Source organism: Hyperoodon ampullatus, assembly GCF_949752795.1.
Source record: "Hyperoodon ampullatus genome assembly, chromosome: 2".
NCBI classification, from domain to species: Eukaryota; Metazoa; Chordata; class Mammalia; order Artiodactyla; family Ziphiidae; genus Hyperoodon; species Hyperoodon ampullatus.
This window is the reverse complement of record NC_136915.1, coordinates 18,459,294-18,481,218: the sequence shown is the minus strand read 5'-3', so window position 1 is coordinate 18,481,218 and position 21,925 is coordinate 18,459,294. Positions and strand designations below refer to the sequence as shown.

The window sequence follows — 21,925 nt, the reverse complement described above, 5'->3', positions numbered from 1 at the left end:
TAGGGAGCAGCACTGTAACAGCGCTGTTGATGCAGCAGCTTGCCGAGGTCCACTCAGAGCAGAGACGAAATTCAGGGCGGACCTTTCGCTCATGTTGACCAGAACCAGCACAGGCCTCGTGCTCCTGCTGGCTGTGCCACAGGGTGAGGGTGCAGCCAGCAGCATTATCTCACGGCTCTGTCTGCTCTTGGCAAAGTGAGTTGTGAGTCTGGTGATGCTGAAGAAAACGAGTGTCCTGCCACGATCTGGGTCTCCAGCAGAAACCAGAGAAAGGGTGCCTCAGTACTTGAAAGGATCTGGAAGTTGGGTTTAAAGCTTATAGCTTTCTTTATTCAGAAGACTTTTTAAAAAGAAAAATCACTTTCCCCTACAGGTCCTCAGCAATTAATTTTTAAAATTTTGTTTTTTTTGGCTGGAAGAAGTTCTGATAACACTGCTATTCCCACCCACCCATGCACTTTTTTTTTTTTTTTTTTTTTTGCTGTACGCAGGCCTCTCACAGCTGTGCCCTCTGCCGTTGCAGAGCACAGGCTCTGGATGCGCAGGCTCTGGACGTGCAGGCTCAGCGGCCATGGCTCACGGGCCCAGCCGCTCGGCGGCATGTGGGATCTTCCCGGACTGGGGCACGAACCCGTGTCCCCTGCATTGGCAGGCAGACTCTCAACCACTGCGCCACCAGGGAAGCCCCACCCATGCACTCTTATCTGCCGGGCTTGGCCTCCATGCCCTGTAAGCAGGGCTGCTCCACTCTTTCAATGGGTTTTATCTGGTGCCAAGGGGAGATTCGGTGCCATCTCATCACTTGCTGATCAAGAGCAATCCTGGTCCGACAGCTCACAGAACTGAAAACCCTTAAGAAGACAGAGACGGCCGTGGCAGAAGCAGTGAGGGCCTCACAGGGAGGCAAAGTCTTAAAGGTTTGAGCACCATCTTCTGGTCAGTTATTGGCCTCTGAAAACTTCATTTACTTCAGAATGGGACAATCCCTGAGCTGACAAGCTCAAATGATTTGCACATAAAATGAGCACACAACTGGTGGCAGGGTGAGCTGGCCCAGCTGCCTGCACAGAGCAGGATGGACGCCAGCAGACACACTGGCCAGTGTTAAGGTCCCACCTTCTGCCCTTCCAGCAACGTGTGATGGCAACAGAAGTAGCGACCATGACCCAGATCGACCCCTCCCCTGCTGGTACCTGGTGATGTGAAATGTGCTTAGAAAGAAGGGGTGGCCTTGTCTTCTGCCAGCCTGTATTTTGAGGGTGAGTGATCAAACTGGGCAGTACCTTCCGCAGGGGGTCAACCACACGAGGTGGCAGGGAGCCGTGCTGGGTGTGTGAACACGGCCCTAGAAGACTTCAACCTTCTGCCATCAGGGAAAGGAAGATAAATGCTAGTCATTCCCTCCATCTAATTGCACTTCATAATGGATTCCATAAACCATTAATTATCAGATTATATTTTAGGAACTGAAGATGAAAAAGCTTTGTAAAATTCAGACTCCAAAGGATCACTGACCTGCAGTCATAGTGGCAGCTGGAAAGAGCTCAGACAACAGGCTACTCACAGGCAAGGAAGACCCTGGCAGGAGGAAGACTCAGGGGCCACCATGGGCGCTACTCCACCTGGCGCTGGTTCACTGCTACGTTACATTTATCACGTGCTCCTCAGGGAGGGGATGAGGCCTCCAGGTTGGGTAGAAGCTTTAGGCTTTGATTAGGGAAAGGGGATTGAGGACACCACAGAAAAGCTATGGGAACCAGCCTCAGGTGCAGAATACCACGAAGAGTTTCCTGGAAAGGCAGAGACGGTTTGCAGCTAGATGGCCTCACATTGAACATTCCCAGAAGAAACACTCCAAAGGCTTCGTTTTGGGAATGGCTGACTATACTGACAAAGTGGGACTCAGCATGGAAATGAAGCCTTCCTGTGTCAGCATGCTGCTACCTGTCCTACTGCCACCATGAGAGGAGGCTGGAAGGATGACAGACGTGAGGAAGGGGCTGAGTGTGCGCAAGGCTGGGAATCCCCAGATGGTCTGATGGTGCTTTTCTTTTTTTTTTTTTCTTTGCGGTACGCAGGCCTCTCACTGTTGTGGCCTCTCCCGTTGCGGAGCACAGGCTCCGGACACGCAGGCTCAGCGGCCATGGCTCACGGGCCCAGCCACTCCGTGACATGTGGGAGGATCCTCCCAGACCGGGGCACGAACCCGCATCCCCTACATCGGCAGGCGGACTCTCAACCACTGCGCCACCAGGGAAGCCCCCTATTTTCTCTCATTTTTAAATGGCCAGAAGGCACTGGCAGTGCCTGCAGCCCCACTCTGTGGGCCACTGTCTTGCACTGAACTGCTGCTCTGCATGCTGAGGGCTGCCAGCACATCACATCGCTCTGGTTACTCTGGTCACCAGCTCTTATCTCACTGCTCTTTCAGGCTCTATTTCAGAAGCTATACTCCACTTGGGGATGGACAGTGTCAGAGAAGCCACAGCAGCAGGCCTGCCTGCTACGGAGGGCGGTCGCGTTGGTGTTGATGACTCAGACTTGGTTTTATGAGAACCATGATGCTTCTGTCCGTTTCCCAAGTGAGACCACTTAGGTTGGTGCTAAGCTAAGATGCTCAATACTCAGGACATCGAGGGAGGAAGGGCAAAAGGCAAGTGCGGAGCATTCTCTCTACTGCAAACGTAGGACCCTCCACGATGAGCAGCCACTCACTTGGCCTCCCCACAGATTAGGGTCACGGTACCATCTAGCAAGTCCTCCACCGTCACTGCTACAAGCTCAGAGCTGGTCTGGGATGTCTGTGAATCTGGCAATGTCACAAACACCTGCGAACCCGCAAGCTGGGTCTCCTCCAAAGTGATCACCTGCTCCGTCTGGGCCACCGGCTCTGGGGTTTGGATCACCTGAAAGGGAAACACCGTGAGGCTGCTCTGGGCAGTGTCCACAGTTGGCTCCCCAGAATTTACATGGTTTTCATCTCACGCTGTAATGATATTTATGTTTTCACCTGAGGAGAGCAGTTACATGTGCTTAATGGGAAGAGGCAAGTCTCAAACCAGTGATGCAAAAGAGAAGGCAGGCAAATAATTTAAGTAAGTCTGTGTGCCAAACTGCTATAATTTAGCTCAGTATGCCACCTCAGGGTGCCTGGACTCTGATTACACACCAGTGAACGCGGGCTCAGTTTCTCACACTGGGTTTTCCTGTCTTGAGGATTACACTGCAGAAGTAAGTGCCGTGTGAAAGGAATGCTACTGAATCAAAGTGGTTCGTGTCAAGCTTGAACCATGGAAATGGGAATGGTTTACCAGAAGCCTCGGGTTGCCAAAGGTGGCATGTCTGGACCTTGATCAGGCTAAGAGCCTTACTTGGAGGCTACGTGGCTACAGAGCTAATGGCTACAGGAAGAAGAACGGGCAGACAAAATGTGGCTTCTGTCAGCTCCCTCACGCAGCTCACCAGGCTGGAGGGCACTGGCTTCTCTCCTCCACAGCCCACACACGCCCCTTCCAAATCTGCAGCATCTGTTAAAGATGCCTTTCCCATCTCAGGGAGAACTAGTCTGGTTAAGTACCCCCAGTTCCTGCCTGAACCTCCGAGTTGATGTTTCTGAGCCATGGAGCTCGGAACAGCTGGATGTTTTCAATACAGAGCGCCCGCAGAGGGCACAGCAACCCTGGCTCTTGAGAGCTGCCGAGAGCAGCAAGCGCTTTCCACTAGACCCGAGTGGGCAGAAATGGAGACGCCAAGCTCAGCCACGTCTCTGCTGTAGGAGTGAAGAGACCAATTGTGATGTTCAATAAAAAATCACCTAGGATAGCAGTTTTCAAACTGTTTTTCTTTTTCTTTTAGCAATGGAATCTTTTTTTTGCCCCAAAGGACATCTTACCCAGAATCCTAATATATAAAAAAGATAAAAGCAGAGCTGTTCTCATTGAAACGGCAGCAGGATTGGAACCCAGAGGCCTGGCCGCCTGTCTTGCCCTCTGCTCCCCACAGAGGCCTGTAAGAACACGGCTATAAGGGGCTGCTCTACGGGATAAGACGGGGGGCGGCCCAGCCAGCTCACAGTTCCTCTCCCGTCCATTCACAAATTACTGTCAATCAACAGAATGGAGTTTCTTTTCCCTTCCTGCCCACCCTCTCTGGAGAAGACGGGAAGGCAGTAATAGAACTAGAGACACAAAGAGGGGCTGGAGCAAGCATAGCCTTGAAATATCAGAAGAGGGGGGCTTTTCACCCAGGTAAAGGTGAGAAGCCCAGATGTTCAAATGTGCCCTGTGCCCAGCCCAGAGGAGCTACCAAAGCACTTCAGCTGAAGGTGGTCTCAACAAAGAGCTCATCTGCCCTCCTCCGAGGTTTCCGGCAACTCTCACCACATCCCATGGTGTTCTGCAGAAGGTGAGGGAGTGTGTGAATTGGGAGGAGAGGCCAATGTCATTCTGCTTTTGAAAATTCTTGTTCCAGCTTCCCTCTACTCAGGGGCCATTTCACATGTAGTCACCAGGAGGCTAGAATTTTCTGTTCTGTTTGGAAAGAGGTCCAGAGACTCTTCTGCAAGATCCTCCTGGTCATGAATGCATCACTCACGGGGCCCTTTGAGAGCCCCGGGGAGAAAGGCTAGCTATCGTGATGGGACTGCCTCCAGAGAAGCCTTAGGAGCCCCGTGTCAGCACCCTCATATCTGATGGCCCCAGAATCACCTGCACCATCTGTGAGGCGGCCGCTTGGCTTTCAGTGCCCATCACCTTTGGGTGTTCAGACTCCAAGTGACAGTCCAGCTGGGCCTGGGAGGTGAAGAGCTCCCCGCAGAGCTCACAGGGGAAGGTGCTCTCCGACTGCTTGAAGTGCTCAGTGGTGACGTGGTGCTGCAGAGCCCCGGGAAAGCGGAAAGTGGCTGCACAGTACAGACACCGGAACGGCTGTGACCCTGGAGGAGGGGGACAGAGGGAGTGACTGAGGGAAACGAGAGCAGGGAGGGGAGAGGAAGGTGCAAGGGGGGGTGAGGAGCACAGGCAGGTCCAGAGGCAGCTCTTCAGCTCCTGTGGGGCCTGGAGCGTGTACAGTTTGGGGAGCCCTCTCTAGGAAAACGGATACAAAATTACACATACAGGATTAGGGGCAGATCTTTGGAAGGGTCCCGCCAAGTGAAAGGCTCCAAGGCACAGCTTCATTAGCATCAGATTCAGGCTAAATCTGCCTCTGCCAAAGCCCATTATTCATTCAACTGTAATGATGCTGACAATGTTTATTTCGTCAATTCTAAGAAGCACATTTTAACGTCTCTGAAATGGGATCCATGGCATCTTACTACTGTTACAGGCCACGGAGGTTGGGTGCAATTGTCAACAAGTGCACTTGCACGGACATCTAAAGGGGCAGCATCAAGACTTGCAGAATGCATGTCCACAGTCTGAAAGAAAAGCCCTAAGACAGGAGCACTGCATGTTTTAAACTCACAGGAAACAAATGGTTTAGGAGGGAGGAGGTAAGGGTTGGATGTTCAGCTACATTCTCAAAGCAGGAATCAGAAGACTAGTTTTGCTAATGCTCAAGACACCAAAGCCACCTTACCGTGCGCTCCATCACCAGTGCTCCTGACGGTGGAGGGCAGCACCATGTGGAATAACACTCACGCCAACAGTCTGAACTGAGAGCTACTTGGGAAGCTGAATTCTTACGTTAATCAACTTATTTCTTACGTTTCCTTTTTTTATGTATGCATAGAAGAGTGCATAAAATCTACATCAAATTAAGTCCAAAGCAGCACTTAGGATAACTTGCAAACTCTAAGTGATAAGAAAGCATGGTTTAACTGGCAGCAGTTTTTCTTTCTTAACAGTTCATTAGAAATGGTGCCTCTTATATAACTGGCATTTTAGATTTGATAAGATATAGCAGGAACAATGATAATCATGGGTAACGCTTACGAGATGCTTACTGGCGCCAGGCCTTAAGTGTTTTCTGTGTACTAACATATTCAACTCTCACGGTTACCCTATGAAGTAGGTACTGCAATCGTCCCTGTTTTGTAGATGAAGAAACTGAGGCACAAGTTAGTTGTTACTTAGCCTGGGTTGCACAGCTGCAGATGGTGGAGATGAGACCCATCCCTGGGCAGTGTAGCTCAGGAGCATCTTGGAAGGGGCACTGACCTGAATGCTGGCACTTGATGTGAACCTGCAGCAAAGCTGGCGTGGGGAAGAGCTCCTTGCACTGGTCGCATTCATGGAACTTCATATCTGCGAAACACACGAGGAAAGAAGTGGTGGGAAAGAACAAAAGGAAGATTCTCTGAGCCTGGGGAGTAACAGGGCTGGGGGCGGGGTGATGGCTCACACTTAGCGAGCATCTACGAAGTGCCAGGATCCTGATACCTATGCTACATTAGTGCAATCTGTGGTAAAGAGCGCCAGATCTGGATCCAAGTGCCCGGATGCAGAGGGTTTTTGTGAGAATTAAAGGAGAAAACACACACGGGTGCTGAGCATAGCGCCGTGTACTCAGGAAACACTTCATAACTGCGAGCTGTTGTGATTATCCCCCAATTTATCTGTAACACAGGTATGAATAATTGACTTTCTGAAGAAAAGGAAACAGGTTCAGAAAAAGAAGTCACTTGCCAAGGTCACACAGCTAGAGTTAGGAGTCCCACCCTGGCCTGTGTGCCACGCTTCCCATGTGACACGACCAATCACCACCGAGGCTGGCAGGAGTCACACTGCTCTACGTCTCCAGTTGTAAGAACTACTGCTACTCAAGCTAGTGTTACTGATGGACTGACGTGGCACCTGCCGGTGTGCTGGGGAGGAAGAGGCTGTCACTGCAGCACGCCACACTCTAGCACTAGAAGTCGGGATTTAGGGCTGGAACCCAGGATGCTATGTCACCAAGCCCCTTCCACTCCTCAGCCCCCACTCCCAGTCCAGGGCACCCCAATTCACCTGCATGCTCTGCTTTGATGTGCTTCTTGTGTTCAATGGTGTTGGGAAAGGTTTTGTCACAGGAGCTGCACTGGAGTGATGAGAACTTGGAAGATCGATGGTTCTGAGCAGCAAACACGTCAGGGTGGTGGGTCCGATTGTGGTACCACAAACCAGACAATTGCTAAAAGGAATGTGGCAAGTGTTAGGTCTTGGATGTTCTAGCAAGCTGGAGAGTTCACAAAGCCTCATGAGAGAAAAGCGCTCCCAGGGAAGCTCATGGACCTGGAGTCGCACACTTACCCACCACAGTCAGTGCTGACATGCGAGGGGACGCTGGTGCTCATGGGAACAAGGCACCTGCGTATTTACTGAGGTCACCACAGGGCAGGGCCGGGGCCTTCAGAAACCCATTCCTCACAAGCTTAGGAGGGAGGTGTTAGGCTCTTTCCAGTGACGTGGAAGCTGAGGCACAGAGGGGTGAAGTGACTTGCCCAAGGTCACACGATTAGTAAACAGGAGGACCAGGATTCACACCCTGGCCTTCTGAATGGAGAATCTGTGCTTCACCACCGAGCTGTCTTGCTGCCTGTCAGAGGCCCAGGGCACAGCAGGGAAACCCGCTGGAGAGGGGCAGTGCTGTCCCTACTCCATAAGCCCCTTCTTCCCGGGTTCCAGAGCAGCGCTGCAACACTCTCCGTACAATTCCATGGTTTCCTAGAGACCAAGCCCAGGTTTTACCCAGCTCTGTAACACTAACGTCACAGCACAATGCTTGGAACAAAGTTAGCTCTCAATTTCTGTTGAGCTGAAATTAGCTGCTGGGTTTCTCTCTCTGTACCCAAATGCTATACATGCCAGCGAGGGCCATTCTTTTCTCTGTGGTCTTAGAGTTTCTCAAAGAAGTGGTTTCTTTTCAGATCTGTATGGGGTTTCCCTTCAATTACATAGCAAACTCTAAGGTAAAAAAGCAGAGCTCTTCCCCAGGAGTTAAAAAAAAACCCCACAAAACACCAATAATTGTGCTAAACAAGAAAGATAATTCCAGGTAGTATTACACACCCCAGTGTCATTCTCACATCCCTCAACACATGGGATCAATAGGTTCTAAAGAATGTAAATATCCAGGGAAAATGCAGGATTCAGTTCAGGACAAGGCTGAAATCTAAGAGAAGAAGTGCAAGAACTCTTGGCTCCAATTAAAGCTCCCCCACTGACCCCACTCTGACCAGGTCACCACAGAGGATCTGAATAACCTATCAGCTGCATTCTTCATGAGAACCAGCCAAATGGTCATATCCTGGAGACAAGAGGTGTTCTGCAAGCCACAAACACGGGGGCCAAGGGAGACCAAAGGGAGAGTGGATGAGGGCCCAGGAAAGGTGCCCGCAGAAGCTGAGCTCACTTGGTAGGCCTTGTTGCAGATCCCACAGCTGAAGGGCTTCCCTCCGACGTGGGTCACCATGTGCCGCTCCAGCATCGAAGGGGCGCTGAAGATCTTCCCACACGTGGGGCAGGGGTGGTACTCCTTGGAGTGCACCTCGTGGATGTGCTTTCGGTGATCCTGCAGAGTGGGGAAGCTCATCCTGCATTTCTTGCAGTCATACGGATCTTCTATGTCTGGTTCCATGAGGGGAGGGAGGGGGACACCACAGGCAACAATCAGTGACAAGTGGTTTTCAGTGTGCAGCTCCAGAAGCAAGACTGTTTAGAGGTCATGCGGGGTGACAGACTCGAAGGGCCAGAAATCACCGCATCCATCACCTAACTAACTACCTCCTACCTTCATCCTGGGAGGTGGGGTTCCTCTGAGGCTTCTGGATTAACCACCTCTGAGCATTAGTTTACCTCAATTCCTCATCTTACATCTTACAAGTTAAATTCCATCTTAGTACTTCCAGGGAGTATCACCTTTGCTCTTCCCCTGCTTGCAGTGGGTGTTTTGGGGTTTTCTAATTCTCTATAGAGATTTCCCACATACTCCCCGAAGCATCACTATTTCCTTTTTTGTCAGTAGTACAATGCAGTGGATGAATGCTTCCTTGATCCCCACTTTAGATTCAACAACAAAAACATTTTCATAAGTAATGTTTATTAAGTGCTATATGACATGCGTGTTTTAAGTGCCTACATATATTAAATCACTTAAAACTTCCAATAACCCTATGTGTAGGTTCTACTACCAGTCCTATTTTATAGATTAGGAAAATCAAGGTTTAGAGAGTGCCCAATGGCACAAGTATGATATTGCTGAGCTGGGTAACAATCCCAGCTTTCACTCCCAAGGTCATGCTCTGAGCTGCATGCTGCATTGGACAAGGCAACTCCTCAGTAGGACCTCAAAAATAAGAACTAGCACTGATGAAGAATACATTTGCCATCCTGCGGCAGGAAAGTTCAGTCTTTTTCTGAAGGTAACAGAAAGTAAAATGTTTGAATAATAAAATCCTTTGCCCACAGAAAGGCCCAGCCCATCAACCAATCTTATGTGTGCACTGATCCAGGTTAATTCAGGGATTCTGACACGCAGCAGCACTCGGCATCATTAACTAGTATAGTATCCCTGTGGACGTGAGCTCTTGAGATCTCAGTTTCACACTATCTTTTAAGATACTCTGAAGGATTTCTCCGTAAGCAATGATGTGATCCTATGAAACAGGCAAGGAACAGTCAATGAGAGAGGGGCCTGGATGCTGGGCCTGCTTTGGGTGATCCACTCCAAGTCATGGCAAAGTGTTTTGGGTCTTCTCTATTCTGAAAACTGATAATGTCTTCCCCTTTCCTGACTTCATGTGATGCTACTGGGAAAAGGAGACTAAAGCAGAATGTCATTTAAAGAGATTGAGAGGACTTCAAAGTTGTGGCACTGGATCCAAGCCAAATCCCACTCACCTGGAAGTCTACTGCAACTGGATTTGCTGGACAACCTTGTAAACTCCTTGCGGGGAGTGGGGGGCAGCACTTTATGTTTTCCTGTATTGCCCAGTGCCCAGCCACATGCTGGGCACATATAAGCTCTGGCGAGGTGCCTTGTTGGCTGGCTGACAACAGGCTTGAATGTGTTGACAGAAAGCACATGTCTGTGAGATACTGTATTTGCCAACAGCTAGAAACTGGTGTGTGGGGAACAGAGGTAGGGAGGGGAAAAGGGAAGAAGGGTATGCAAGGTGCATGGCATGAAAAAAAAAAGGCAGGCTCTTATGGTGACAGATGGCACTGGAGAAGGCTGCTCTTGTCACCAATACTCTCTGGCATTTATTGAGCATTTTCTATGTGGCAGGCATGGAGCTTCATGCTTTATGTGTGATATCTCTTTTATTCTCACAACAGCCCAATGTGGTAGTACTACTATTTTCTCTACCTTACAGAAGGGGCATAAGAGGCTTAAAAAGGTAAAGAAATTTGTCTAAGGCCTCAAAGAAGTAAATGGCAGAGTAATCAAGATTCAAGCCCAGGCCCGTGTGATTCCAGAGCCCAAGCTCTTAACCACCCTGCTGGGCTGTGCTGATCACACGACTGCTACAACAAGAGCAGCTGAAGATGATGTGACGTGACCAGCGGACGCCTCCTTGGCGATTTCCTGATGATGTGATGAGGAATCACAAAATCTCCTCTTCCTCCCCTGTGTGTGTTGAATGGAAGTGTGTTTTTGTCTGTATCAGTTCTAGTAGAAGGGGACAAAGATGGGGGCAGACACTACTAACTGGGTGAATACAAGGCATTTGGAAGAGAATGCTGGGCAGAAGGCTTTTTAAGGGAACATGACCAGGGACCACTCACAGTGGTACACATTAACTCAGAAAGTGTCCAGGCTGCTCCTATGGGGAAAGGCAGGTTATGACCATAAGATGAGAGTGGGAGTAGGAAAAAGAAGCTCAGCGGACAAATGGAAATATGCTGGTGCTCTGCGAGCCTGTCTGTTATAGAGACGCTTTCCTTCAAACATAATGGGCCTCCATCAGCCAAAAAGAGCCAGGTGGGCTAAAATGGAAGACAAGGAAACAGCCTGGACAGAGAATCACACAATGACACGTTAAAATGGGATTCTTCTTGAAATAGGAATGAGGGACTCTGGCTTTAGGAGAGGGGAAGGCACTGAACGGGGCCCAGCTCTGGTGGAGTGATGACTCTGTTACGACTGCTGCATGCCTTCCCAGCGCCAGGCCTGGTGCCGAGTGCCTAATACCCACAAACTCAGTACATACTGTGAAAGGTGTGCAGGTGGATGGAGAGGCCATTGGCTTGCCGGAAACCCTTGCCACAATCTCTGCAGACATATGGCTTGTCCCCGGTGTGGGTCCTCACGTGGCGGGACAGCTCAATGGACTGGGCAAACACAGCATCACAGTACTGGCACGCATACATTTTTCCTGGAAATATACATGAGCTTCTTAGAGGCAGCACTAAACATTTAGGGCATTCATAAAAACAAAATCACATTCTAAGGCACACAGCAGGGAAATATAATCTGGGAGATGACAGTAAAACACGAGGCAATTTGTAATACACTGGGTGAGAGGTCTGAGCCATCCTATCAGATGGTACCTCACAAACACAGTTGATCACACAGAGGGGGTATCAGTGTCTCCCTACCCTGAGGGATAAGGACAGAGTTCTCATCACACAAGACCAGCCATCTGTTAATCTGGCCACTACAAGTATGTAAGAGCTCATTCCATTCCCAGGGAACAGATATATCCTTGAGCCCAGAAATACGTGAGTCTGGATCCCGTGAAAAACACACAGGGCAGAAATGCAACTGCACATAAAAATGACAGACATGGATTCAGAAAAGAATGACAGCTTTCTGCCAGTGACTTGCTATAAAGATTCTCTTGGCTTCTCTATTTTCTCATGCACTAATGAAAATACAATGACCAGACTGCCAGAGAGTATTAGAAAATACCGGTAAAGAGCAAGTCTGGAAAATCGGCATTTGTAAAAAAATGCTAGACCAAATGTACCTTCAATCTCCCTTATGGGCCAACAGAGAAATGGGAAAATCAATAAGGTGAGAGTCCAGACAGCCCAGATCCTAGGGCTGACCTCAACTAGGGCAATCTACCTCATTTTCATTTTTTATATGTTACACTTTGGAATAAGATTTTGTTAAGAAAAAAAGGGTTTCTTACCATTTCCTCTAAGATCAGAACAAGACATGGGTGCCCACTCTCACCACTATTATTCAACATAGTTTTGAAAGTTTTAGCCACGGCAATCAGAGAACAAAAAGAAATAAGGAATCCAAATTGGAAAAGAAGTAAAACTGTCACTGTTTGCAGATGACATGATACGATACACAGAGAATCCTGAAGATGCTACCAGAAAACTACTAGAGCTAATCAATGAACTTGGCAAAGGATACAAAATTAATGCACAGAAATCTCTTGCATTCCTATACACTAACAACGAAAAATCTGAAAGAGAAATTAAGGAAACAATCCCATTTACCATTGCAACAAAGAGAATAAAATACCTAGGAATAAACCTACCTAAGGAGACAAAAGATCTGTATTCAGAAAACTGTAAGACACTGATGAAAGAAATCAAAGATGATACAAACAGATGGAGAGATATACCATGTTCTTGGATAGAAGAATCAACATTGTGAAAATGACTATACAAACAGATGGAGAGATATACCATGTTCTTGGATAGAAGAATCAACTTTGTGAAAATGACTATACTACCCAAAGCAGATTCAGTGCAATTCCTATCAAACTACCAATGGCATTTTTCACAGAACTAGAACAAAAAATTTTACAATTTGTATGGAAACACAAAAGACCTGAAATAGCCAAAGCAACCCTGAGAAAGAAAAACGGAGCTGGAGGAATCAGGCTCTCTGACTTCAGATTATACTACAAAGCTACAGTAATCAAGACAGTATGGTACTGGCACAGAAACAGAAATATAGATCAATGGAACAGGACAGAAAGCTCAGAGATAAACCCACACACATATGGTCACCTTATCTTTGATAAAGGAAGCAAGAATATACAAAGGAGAAAAGACAGCCTCTTCAATAAGTGGTGCTGGGAAAACTAGACAGCAACGTGTTAAAGAATGAAACTAGAACACCCCCTAACACCATACACAAAAATAAACTCAAAATGGATTAAAGACCTAAATGTAAGGCCAGACACTATAAAACCCTTAGAGGAAAACATAGGCCGAACACTCTATGACATAAATCACAGCAAGATCCTTTTTGACCCACCTTCTAGAGAAATGGAAATAAAAACAAAAATAAACAAATGGGACCTAATGAAACTTAAAAGCTTTTGCACAGCAAAGGAAACCACAAACAAGACGAAAAGACAACCCGCAGAATAGGAGAAAATATTTGCAACTGAAGCAACTGACAAAGGATTAATCTCCCAAATACACAAGCAGCTCATGCAGCTCAGTATCAAAAAAACAAACAACCCAATCCAAAAACAGGCAGAAGACCTAAATAGACATTTCTCCAAAGAAGATATACAGATTGCCAACAAACACATGAAAGGATGCTCAACATCACTAATCATTAAAGAAATGCAAATCAAAACCGCAACGAGGTATCACCTCACAGCAGTCAGAATGGCCATCATCAAAACATCTACAAACAATAACTGCTGGAGAGGGTGTGGAGAAAAGGAAACCCTCTTGTACTGTTGGTGGGAATGTAAATTGATACAGCCACTATGGAGAACAGTATGGAGGTTCCTTCAAAAACTAAAACAGAATTACCATATGACCCAGCAATCCCACTATTGGGCATATACCCTGAGAAAACCATAGTTCAAAAAGACTCATGTACCACAATGTTCATTGCAGCACTATTTACAATAGCCAGGACATGGAAGCAACCTAAGTGTCCATCAACAGACGAATGGATAAAGAAGGTGTGGTACATATATACAATGGAATATTACTGAGCCATAAAAAGAAACAAAATTGAGTTATTTGTCGTGAGGTGGATGGACCTAGAGTCTGTCATACAGAGTGAAGTAAGTCAGAAGGAGAAAACAAATACCATATGGTAACACATATATATGGAATCTAAAAAAAAAAAATGGTTCTGATGAACCTAGGGGCAGGACAGGAATAAAGACACAGACATAGAGAATGGACTTGAGGACACCAGGGGGCAGGGAGGGGAAGCTGGGACGAAGTGAGAGAGTGGCAATGGACATGTATACACTACCAGATGTAAAATAGCTAGCTAGTGGGAAGCAGCCACATAGCACAGGGAGATCAGCTCGGTGCTCTGTGACCACCTAGAGGGGTGGGAAAGGGAGGGTGGGAGGGAGGGAGATGCAAGAGGGAGGGGATATGGGGATATACGTATACATATAGCTGATTCGCCTTGTTATACAGCAGAAACTAACACAATATTGTAAAGCAATTATACTCTAATCAAGATGTAAAAAATAAATAAAGTAGCAGTACAGCAGGGAAAAAAAAAAGAAAAAAGAAAAACAGGGTTTCTTGAATCAAGAGTTGACATTATTGAGAAGCCCAGGACTCAGCCTTTGGCCTTCTTCTCTGTCTCCACTCTCTAGATGATCTTATCTCAGAGCCTTACATTCCACCTGTACATTGCTAGCTCCCACATTCTCTCTAGCTCCCACATTTACATCTCTATCTCCCAGCTGTCCCTAAAACTTCAGACTTATATCCACTGCCTATCAGCCTAGTTGTCCAGCTGGAGGTCCAAGGGTAGCTCAAATTTACCACCATGCCAAAACAGAGTTCCTGAGTCCACCGCCACCACCCCCGCAACCCACCCACCTATACATACACACACACTCCAGTTTCCCCCGTTTCAGTAAATGGCAGCATCATTTACCTGGCTGCTCATGCCAAAACCCCCAAAGCCACCCTTAATTCCTCTCTTTCCCTCATATCCCACATCTAATCCATTATCAGTCCTGTCACTTCTACTTTCAACAACATATCCCCAAACTTGAACATTTTTTTACAACCCCTCCAACACAGCTTCGTAAGACCCATTCTGGATTTTTAACCTCCAAAGTGATAAGACAATACATTTGTGCTGTTTTAAGCCACTGTTCCTGGTAATTTTTTACAGCAGCAATAGAAACGAACACACCTCACATAAAAACCAAAGTCTTTACCTTGGCTTAGAAGATCCTATAAGATCTGGCCTTTTGGTTTCTTTTTTTAAAAATAAACTTTTTTTTTTTTTTTTTTTTTGCTGTATGAGGGCCTCTCACTGTTGTGGCCTCTCCCACTGCGGAGCACAGGCTCCGGATGCGCAGGCTCAGCGGCCATGGCTCACGGGCCCAGCCGCTCCGCGGCACGTGGGATCCTCCCGGACCGGGGCACGAACCCGCGTCCCCTGCATCGGCAGGCGTACTCCCAACAACTGCGCCACCAGGGAAGCCCCAACTTGTTTATTTTTATTTATTTATTTTTGGGTCTTTGTTGCTGAGCACAGGCTTCCTCTAGTTGCGGCGAGCGGGGGCTACTCTTCATTGTGGTGCATGGGCTTCTCACTGCGGTGGCATCTCTTGTTGCAGATGACTTCTCTTGTTGCAGAGCATGGGCTCTAGGCACGTGGGCTTCAGTAGTTGTGGCACGTGGGCTCCAGTAGTTGTGGCACGTGGGCTCAGTACTTGTGACTTGCGGGCTCTAGAGCGCAAGCTCAGTAGTTGTGGCGCACAGGCTTAGTTGCCCCGCGGCGTGTGGGATCTTCCCGGACTAGGGCTCGAACCCGTGTCCCCTGAATTGGCAGGCGGATTCTTAACCACTGCGCCACCAGGGAAGTCCCAAGATCCGCCCTTTGGTGACCTCTCTGACCTTATCTCTCAACCCTTTTCCCTCATTTACTGTGCTTTAGCCCCTTCTAGTTGTCTTCGGTCCCTCCAACAGGTAAGTCTCATTCGTTCCCACTTGGAGAGGGGGTGCTCTGCACTCGTGATGTTCTCCTCCTAGATCTTCCATTGGTTCTGTCTCTCACTGTGTTCAGGTTTCTATTCAAATCTCCTCTGCTCTCTCTGATGAGACAAATATTAATAAATAGCTCCCAATCCCCACCCCTGCTGCTTATTCTGCTTTATTTTTCCTCATTGCAATGACTACTACCTGAATTTATATTACACATTTTTATATGGTCTGTTTTACCCGCTGGAAAGTTAGCTCCGTGGGCTTGTGTATAGTTACACTATCCCTAGTGCCTGGAATAATGCTCAAGAAATTCATTCACTCAGTAAATGTTTATTGAGGACCTCCTATTGCTAAGTACTATTCTAAGTTCCACAGATATAGCAGAGGGAAGGAAAACAAAAGACGAAGAGCTTTACCCTCATGGAGCTTGTATTCTAACAGGGGGAGACTAACTATAAACAAAATAAATTAATACGTAGATGACAGATCCTATGATAAGTGAGAGGGAGAAAAATAATGCAGGGGAACTGGGGCTGGGGCACTGAGATTTTACACAGGGTGGTCAGGAAAGGCCTAACAGAGAATGTGAGGTGTGTGTAAAGACTTGAAGGCAGTGAGGAAGTGAAGCCTGGAGATGTCTGAAGGGAAAGCATTCCAAGCAGAGGAACAGCAGGAACACAGGTCCTGCAGCAGGTGCCCTGCCGGTCAGAGGCCTTGCAAGGAGGCTGCAACGGGTAGAACAGGGCAAGAGAGGGGGAGAGCAGTAAGAGATAAGGTTGGAGAGGTACCGGGGACTTGATCATGCGGGGCCTGGCAGGCTACCCTTCAGATTTTACTGAATGAGGTGAAAAGCTTTTGCAGGGTTTTGAGCAGAGATGACCTAACGTGGTTTAGCTTTAGAAGGATCACTTGGGCCTGTGTACTGAGGACACTGTCCAGAGAAAGGGTGAGAGGAGGAGACCAGTTAGGAGGCTACAACAACAATCCAGGCGAGATGATGGTGGCATTTGTACTCACACATAAATGCTCCAAATGATGTACAGAATCCTCCGAGTAGCCTTCCCTGACAACACACCGCCCCCCCCCAACAACTGGACTAGAAACCCCTACTTCATTCTTCCATATCTCCCTGTAATGGTATTATTCCATATCACACCTCTGATCGATGACCCTGACCCTGCACGGTAACTGTCTCTATACTAGAGACACGCTGGACCGTCAGCTCTGTGATCCCAGGTATTCCAGGTAAATCATTTAGTGTCTGCCATTGCCTGATCCACAGCAGGTGCTCAACCAAGGGTTTTCTTATGCTTGAACTCTACCTCAAAGCCCAAAGAATTCCTGGCTTTATGTAAATTCTATAACTAGAAAGTCATAATATTATGTTAGCCAGCCTCTCTTCAGAAACTCTCACCAAAAGCATTTTACATGTCTGTGCACATATGTATTCCCAGCAACTGTGCACCTAGAGAGTCCACGTCTGTTTCTGTTTTTGATCTCTTTGAGATATATGTCACGCCTAATCCCAAATAGGTTTTTAGGCAGCTCACAGTGTGAAAGTTTGCAGGAAAAGTGAAGAAATTCTCCACACCTTACCTTCTGAGTGCTTCTTCTTGGTGTGGTAGGCCAGGGCAGAGGCCTGGGTGAAGGTCATGAGGCAGTGCTTGCACATGAACGGACGGTCCCCAGTGTGAAGGCGAAGGTGGTTCTTCAGGGTAGAATTGGCCGCAAACTTTGCCCCACACTCTTCACAGGAGAACGGCTTCTCGTCAAAATGCTCCGTCAGTTTGTGGTACTGCATGCCTAGGGAAGCCATGCCAGGGACCAGAGATGCTAGTGATCAATGTTATGAATTCAGCAGGAGGATACACCCGAGCACTGTCTCAGGCCAGGCCTCGAGAGGAAGCACAGCGTGAGCCACAGGACGCCAGGCCATGCTGCTCATCAGCCCACCACCCAGCGCTCCAAGCCACCTTGGTCCCTTCCTGGCTGGGTCAGGCATCAAGTGTTCCGGGTTTATCTTGTCTATCTCCTCTCTCTCTCTTAAATAGGACCCAGTCACCCAGAAAGAGTGAAACAAAGCTCACTTTTCTGTTTCATTAGGTTTGGGGCAACGGAAAACAATTCAAATTCTACATCCCCTGGTTTCTAGAACTCTTGTTTACTATCAAGAAACAAGTGATACATGGAAACCTAAGAGTCAGGTGTGAAATAGCTGACTATTATTATTAATAGTTATTATTATTATTATGAATAATAATAGCCACAATTTACTGAGTACTAACTCTATTGAAGGCACTGTACTAGGTGTTCAGCTATATTATCTTAAATCTTCATAGCAATTCACAAAAGCAGGTGGTATCAGGGTGCCTATTTAACAGGGGGAAATTAAAGCTCAGGGAGCTGATTCCAAAGCTCATGCTCTTCTCAAAACATTACCCTGCCTCTGCTCTATTTTCTAAGCCTTTCCTCTGCTCTGTTTTCTAAGCCTTTCCACAGCCCTTATTGCATATTGGAGGCAAGGCCTGGAATCCAAACTACAATATCTGAATTATCATCCTCTATTACTTCGCCTTCTTGAATGTACCTGAGGCATGAGCAAATTCTCTTCCACAGAGGTCACAGGTCACTGGAAGCCTCTTCTTCTTCTTCTTGGGGACGTCAGGCTCTCCACCTGTACCATGGGCCTCCAGCTGATGTTTCTCCAGCTCTTTCTTAGAGTCCTTGGTCTCGTTACACTCCTTACACTGCACCTGTTTGCTCTTGGCCACCCGACAGCGCTTCATGTGCACCTTGAGGCGGCAGTAGAAATGGAAGCTCTTGTCGCAGGCCTTACAGATGAAGCTCTTCTTGGCAGAGTCTGGGGAGGCAGAAGTATCTTTCTCTTGTTGTTCTGGCAAGGAACCAGTCTCTCCTTGACCGTTCTGTCTCCCAGGCTGGCAGTTTTCTTCAGCTGGCTCAGCTGCCTTTTCATCTGCTGTGTCCTTGGCTTCAAGGTGAAATTTATTACTCACCATCCACCTTTCCTTCTCTCCCTTTTCCTGAGTAAGGAAACCTGCACAGGAGAGAGATCTGATGGCTCTGGGAATTTCCTATGCTTCTACTTTGCTTTCAACTTTCCTTCTTAGGGGAGAATGGAGACTACTTGGGACTGTCATCTTTACTCTCTGATAAACACAGATAGCATCATTGTACATCTATGTCTATGACTTTTCTAAGTATTTGAGAGCATATAAAATAAAGCAGCGATGGGTGAACTCTTAAATGAACTGCTGCCTCTTCTCTCCAATAAGGAAACAACCTGGGGACCTAAGAGGACCCCACCCACTCTGTTTCTTACCGGCATACGCCAACTCCTGCATGACAGGCTGCAGGCCTGGGAAAGATCTGTGGATGCTGCACAGGAGCTGACATATTTCAATGGCCGAGATGGATTTTTCCATGGCTCTGCTCAGCAATGCTCTCAGGGAAGCTTCAGGGCTGGCTGTCTCAGAGGAAATGCTCAGAATCTAAATGAATACCGTGAGACAAAGGTTTGCGGTTAATATCAGCAGATTTTCTCCATGGTTTTCAACGTAGAAAACAAAGCTAATTTCAGGGAGGCATTGCTCCATCTGTAACAAGTATACATTTCATGCCATAAATATAGTGGAGAGCCCTCTTTCTCCAAGAACAGGGAAATTAACAAAATTTTAACAAGGAGGCACATATGAAGACAAATGTGCAAATATAAAGGTGCAAGCAAGGAAGCATTGAGGATTTTCTGTGAGAAGTATCTTCTCAGAAACCAGGAGTCTCCCAAAGAACTTTTCTAGAGCTTAGTATTATATGCTTGGAAAGCTATAGGACTTGGTTGTTGGCATTTCTGTCTTGATGATCAAGATAATTTTTCATAATATATAACTGTTTCAATGTTGGGAAGTAATTCTGCACGATCAGTGGCTTCACGTTTTTAGATACTTAGATGTACCCTTTTAAACATCATTTTCTTTCATAAAGAAACTCAGGTTTTTAAAGAAGGTTCAAATAGGGGCTTTAAAGAGGCCAAGAATATTATTTCAAAGCCATCCTCTCAGAATTTTAGAGCTATCAGCAAAAAAGAGTCAGTATACTGAGAAAATAAAGCTAAACCATCCACAGATGGCCAAATGGAATTCTCATTTTGGAAGATATTTTATTTCTGCTCTTTTCAAGTCTATCTAAATAAACCTGATGTCCCTGGAGGCAGGCTTGAGACTAATTAGCGAGGCTAAAACTGATCAACGGCAGAAGCCCCATCTCTGAAGTGCGAGGCATGCTGGAGAGAGTCTAGCAGACGAATCTCTCCTCTGAAGCCCCACAGAAATGTGTGCCATCTTCTGCCCATCTGAGAGTCAGACCAAGGTGGGGCTGTCACCTGTGTGGACAGAGTTAGGCCAGCCTTTCTACACACCACCCATGCCTACTTGGATCAAAAAGCATGACAGGTGAATCTGTAGTTTAATTTTATGTTCCTTTATAATTCTTTCCCACTCAAGATGCACATGATCCTGGGATGAACATCCGTGAATTCCCCCTGCAATCCCCACCTGGTTTTTCTGGGATGCTGGCCACACTGTGAGAAGCCTTACAGAAAATGAGTTGGCACTATTTGTTATCCCATATGGGCAAAAGCTTTGTTCTTTCTATGTTTATTTTGGCTCTTTCTAGAAGCCAGAATAGAGCATGTAATAAGACCAATTTTACTTTTCTTCCTCTGAAAAAAGTTGCTTCTTAGAACATGTGAGAGACCAGTATCATGGTTCTCTTTGAGTTTTCCTAGATTTAAACAAATGGAATAAATCTGGGTTTGAGTCACTTGAACCTGAGTTCCAGTCCTGGCTGCTTTGGTGACTAGCTGGTACATCCTAGATACATCACTGACCCCTCAGAGCACGAGCTCCCTTATCTGTAAAATGTGGGTGGTATCACCTGTCACCCAGAGTTGGGAGGATTATAAGAGCAAAAGCATGACAAGTGCTGCTTAGCCTGGGCCTGCCCGCAGCAGGTGCTCCAAGGAGCTGGTTCCTCCCTTAGGAGTGAAGACAGTCCCAGGCATCAACGCTGTAAAACTTCCCCAAACACTGTGTTGTTATCCCCACCACACCTCTTTCACAGTCTCTGCCAGGCGCTCTTCCTCTGAGGCCAAGCACTTGAGTTCAGCCCTTTGCTGGATGGCCTCTAGGATCAACCTGTGATGCCTCAGGATGGTTTCGAAGGCAGCACTTTCTGGGGTCATCACTGAACAAAGAGGGATTGAAAACTCATTAGTAAAACTATGAGCACCATTTTTCCCTTTCATCTTTTCTCAACTCAGTTCTTCATAATGAGAATATACTTCATCTATCTCCCACCTGGAGTTGGGAGTGAAGAAGATGGCAAACATCACTGTAATCAGAGTATAATTAATATAAGCTTAGAAGAACTGCTGCACATTTTACTTTGAAAGGTTTACAAACTCCCATGTCCTTGAACAAAATTGCCAGTCCTTACTTCTACTGGTCAGGATGTGGAAGACTACCATAAGAGAGCTGTTTTCTGCAAAGACTGACAATAATCTCTGGTGGGGGCAAAGCCAGCACAGAGGCCAGGCAACCTACCTGCCCGGAAGAAAGCGTCTGCGCCAGGCTCCCTTCGTATTTCCTCCGTGAGCAGGTTCAATGGGCAGGCCTTTGTCTCCTGAGCCACCAGCAGCAGTTGCCAAATGGCTGCTGCAGAGAGAGTCTGCTCTTCTAGAACTGCTGACATCAGAGAACTGAAACCACCTGAACCAGAGTCACGTTTCACAAGCTTCTCCATGACCTTCAAGATGCGGCACAAACATACACATAAGGGACTTTCTAGCCACTGGCCCAGCTGCAGAGCTGCAGGTCTGAGCACTGGGTCGTAGTGAACGTATTTCTGGGGAGGAGTTTTTCAACAGCCTTCACTTCTTTCAACCTGAGAGATGTTTATACACGAGAAGCTTCTTCATTCCTCCTTTTGAATGCTTTTCCTTATCACTGCAGAAGTTACAACTATCCTACTTGTCACTCTGCCTTAGAAATTGAATCACCTACTATCTCCTTCTCTGCTGACCCCTTAGC

At 47.1% G+C, this 21,925-nt stretch overlaps 1 protein-coding gene across 2 annotated transcripts in view; it reads right to left on the bottom strand.

Annotated features, from left to right (window-relative positions):
- Nucleotides 1-1,570: 1,570 nt before the first annotated feature.
- Nucleotides 1,571-21,925, bottom strand: part of ZBTB40 (zinc finger and BTB domain containing 40) — a 42,208-nt gene continuing 21,853 nt past the window's right edge. For both annotated transcript variants that reach the window (XM_079696348.1, XM_079696349.1), the window contains 11 exons: nt 21,440-21,641; nt 20,947-21,080; nt 19,162-19,330; nt 18,409-18,876; nt 17,418-17,624; nt 11,132-11,296; nt 8,332-8,546; nt 6,948-7,110; nt 6,159-6,245; nt 4,707-4,933; nt 1,571-2,906 (listed from right to left, as the gene is read on the bottom strand). In XM_079696348.1, coding sequence (XP_079552474.1) covers nt 2,712-2,906; nt 4,707-4,933; nt 6,159-6,245; nt 6,948-7,110; nt 8,332-8,546; nt 11,132-11,296; nt 17,418-17,624; nt 18,409-18,876; nt 19,162-19,330; nt 20,947-21,080; nt 21,440-21,641 — 2,232 coding nt within the window. In that variant the 3' untranslated portion in view covers nt 1,571-2,711. The remainder of the gene's footprint in view (nt 2,907-4,706; nt 4,934-6,158; nt 6,246-6,947; nt 7,111-8,331; nt 8,547-11,131; nt 11,297-17,417; nt 17,625-18,408; nt 18,877-19,161; nt 19,331-20,946; nt 21,081-21,439; nt 21,642-21,925) is intronic.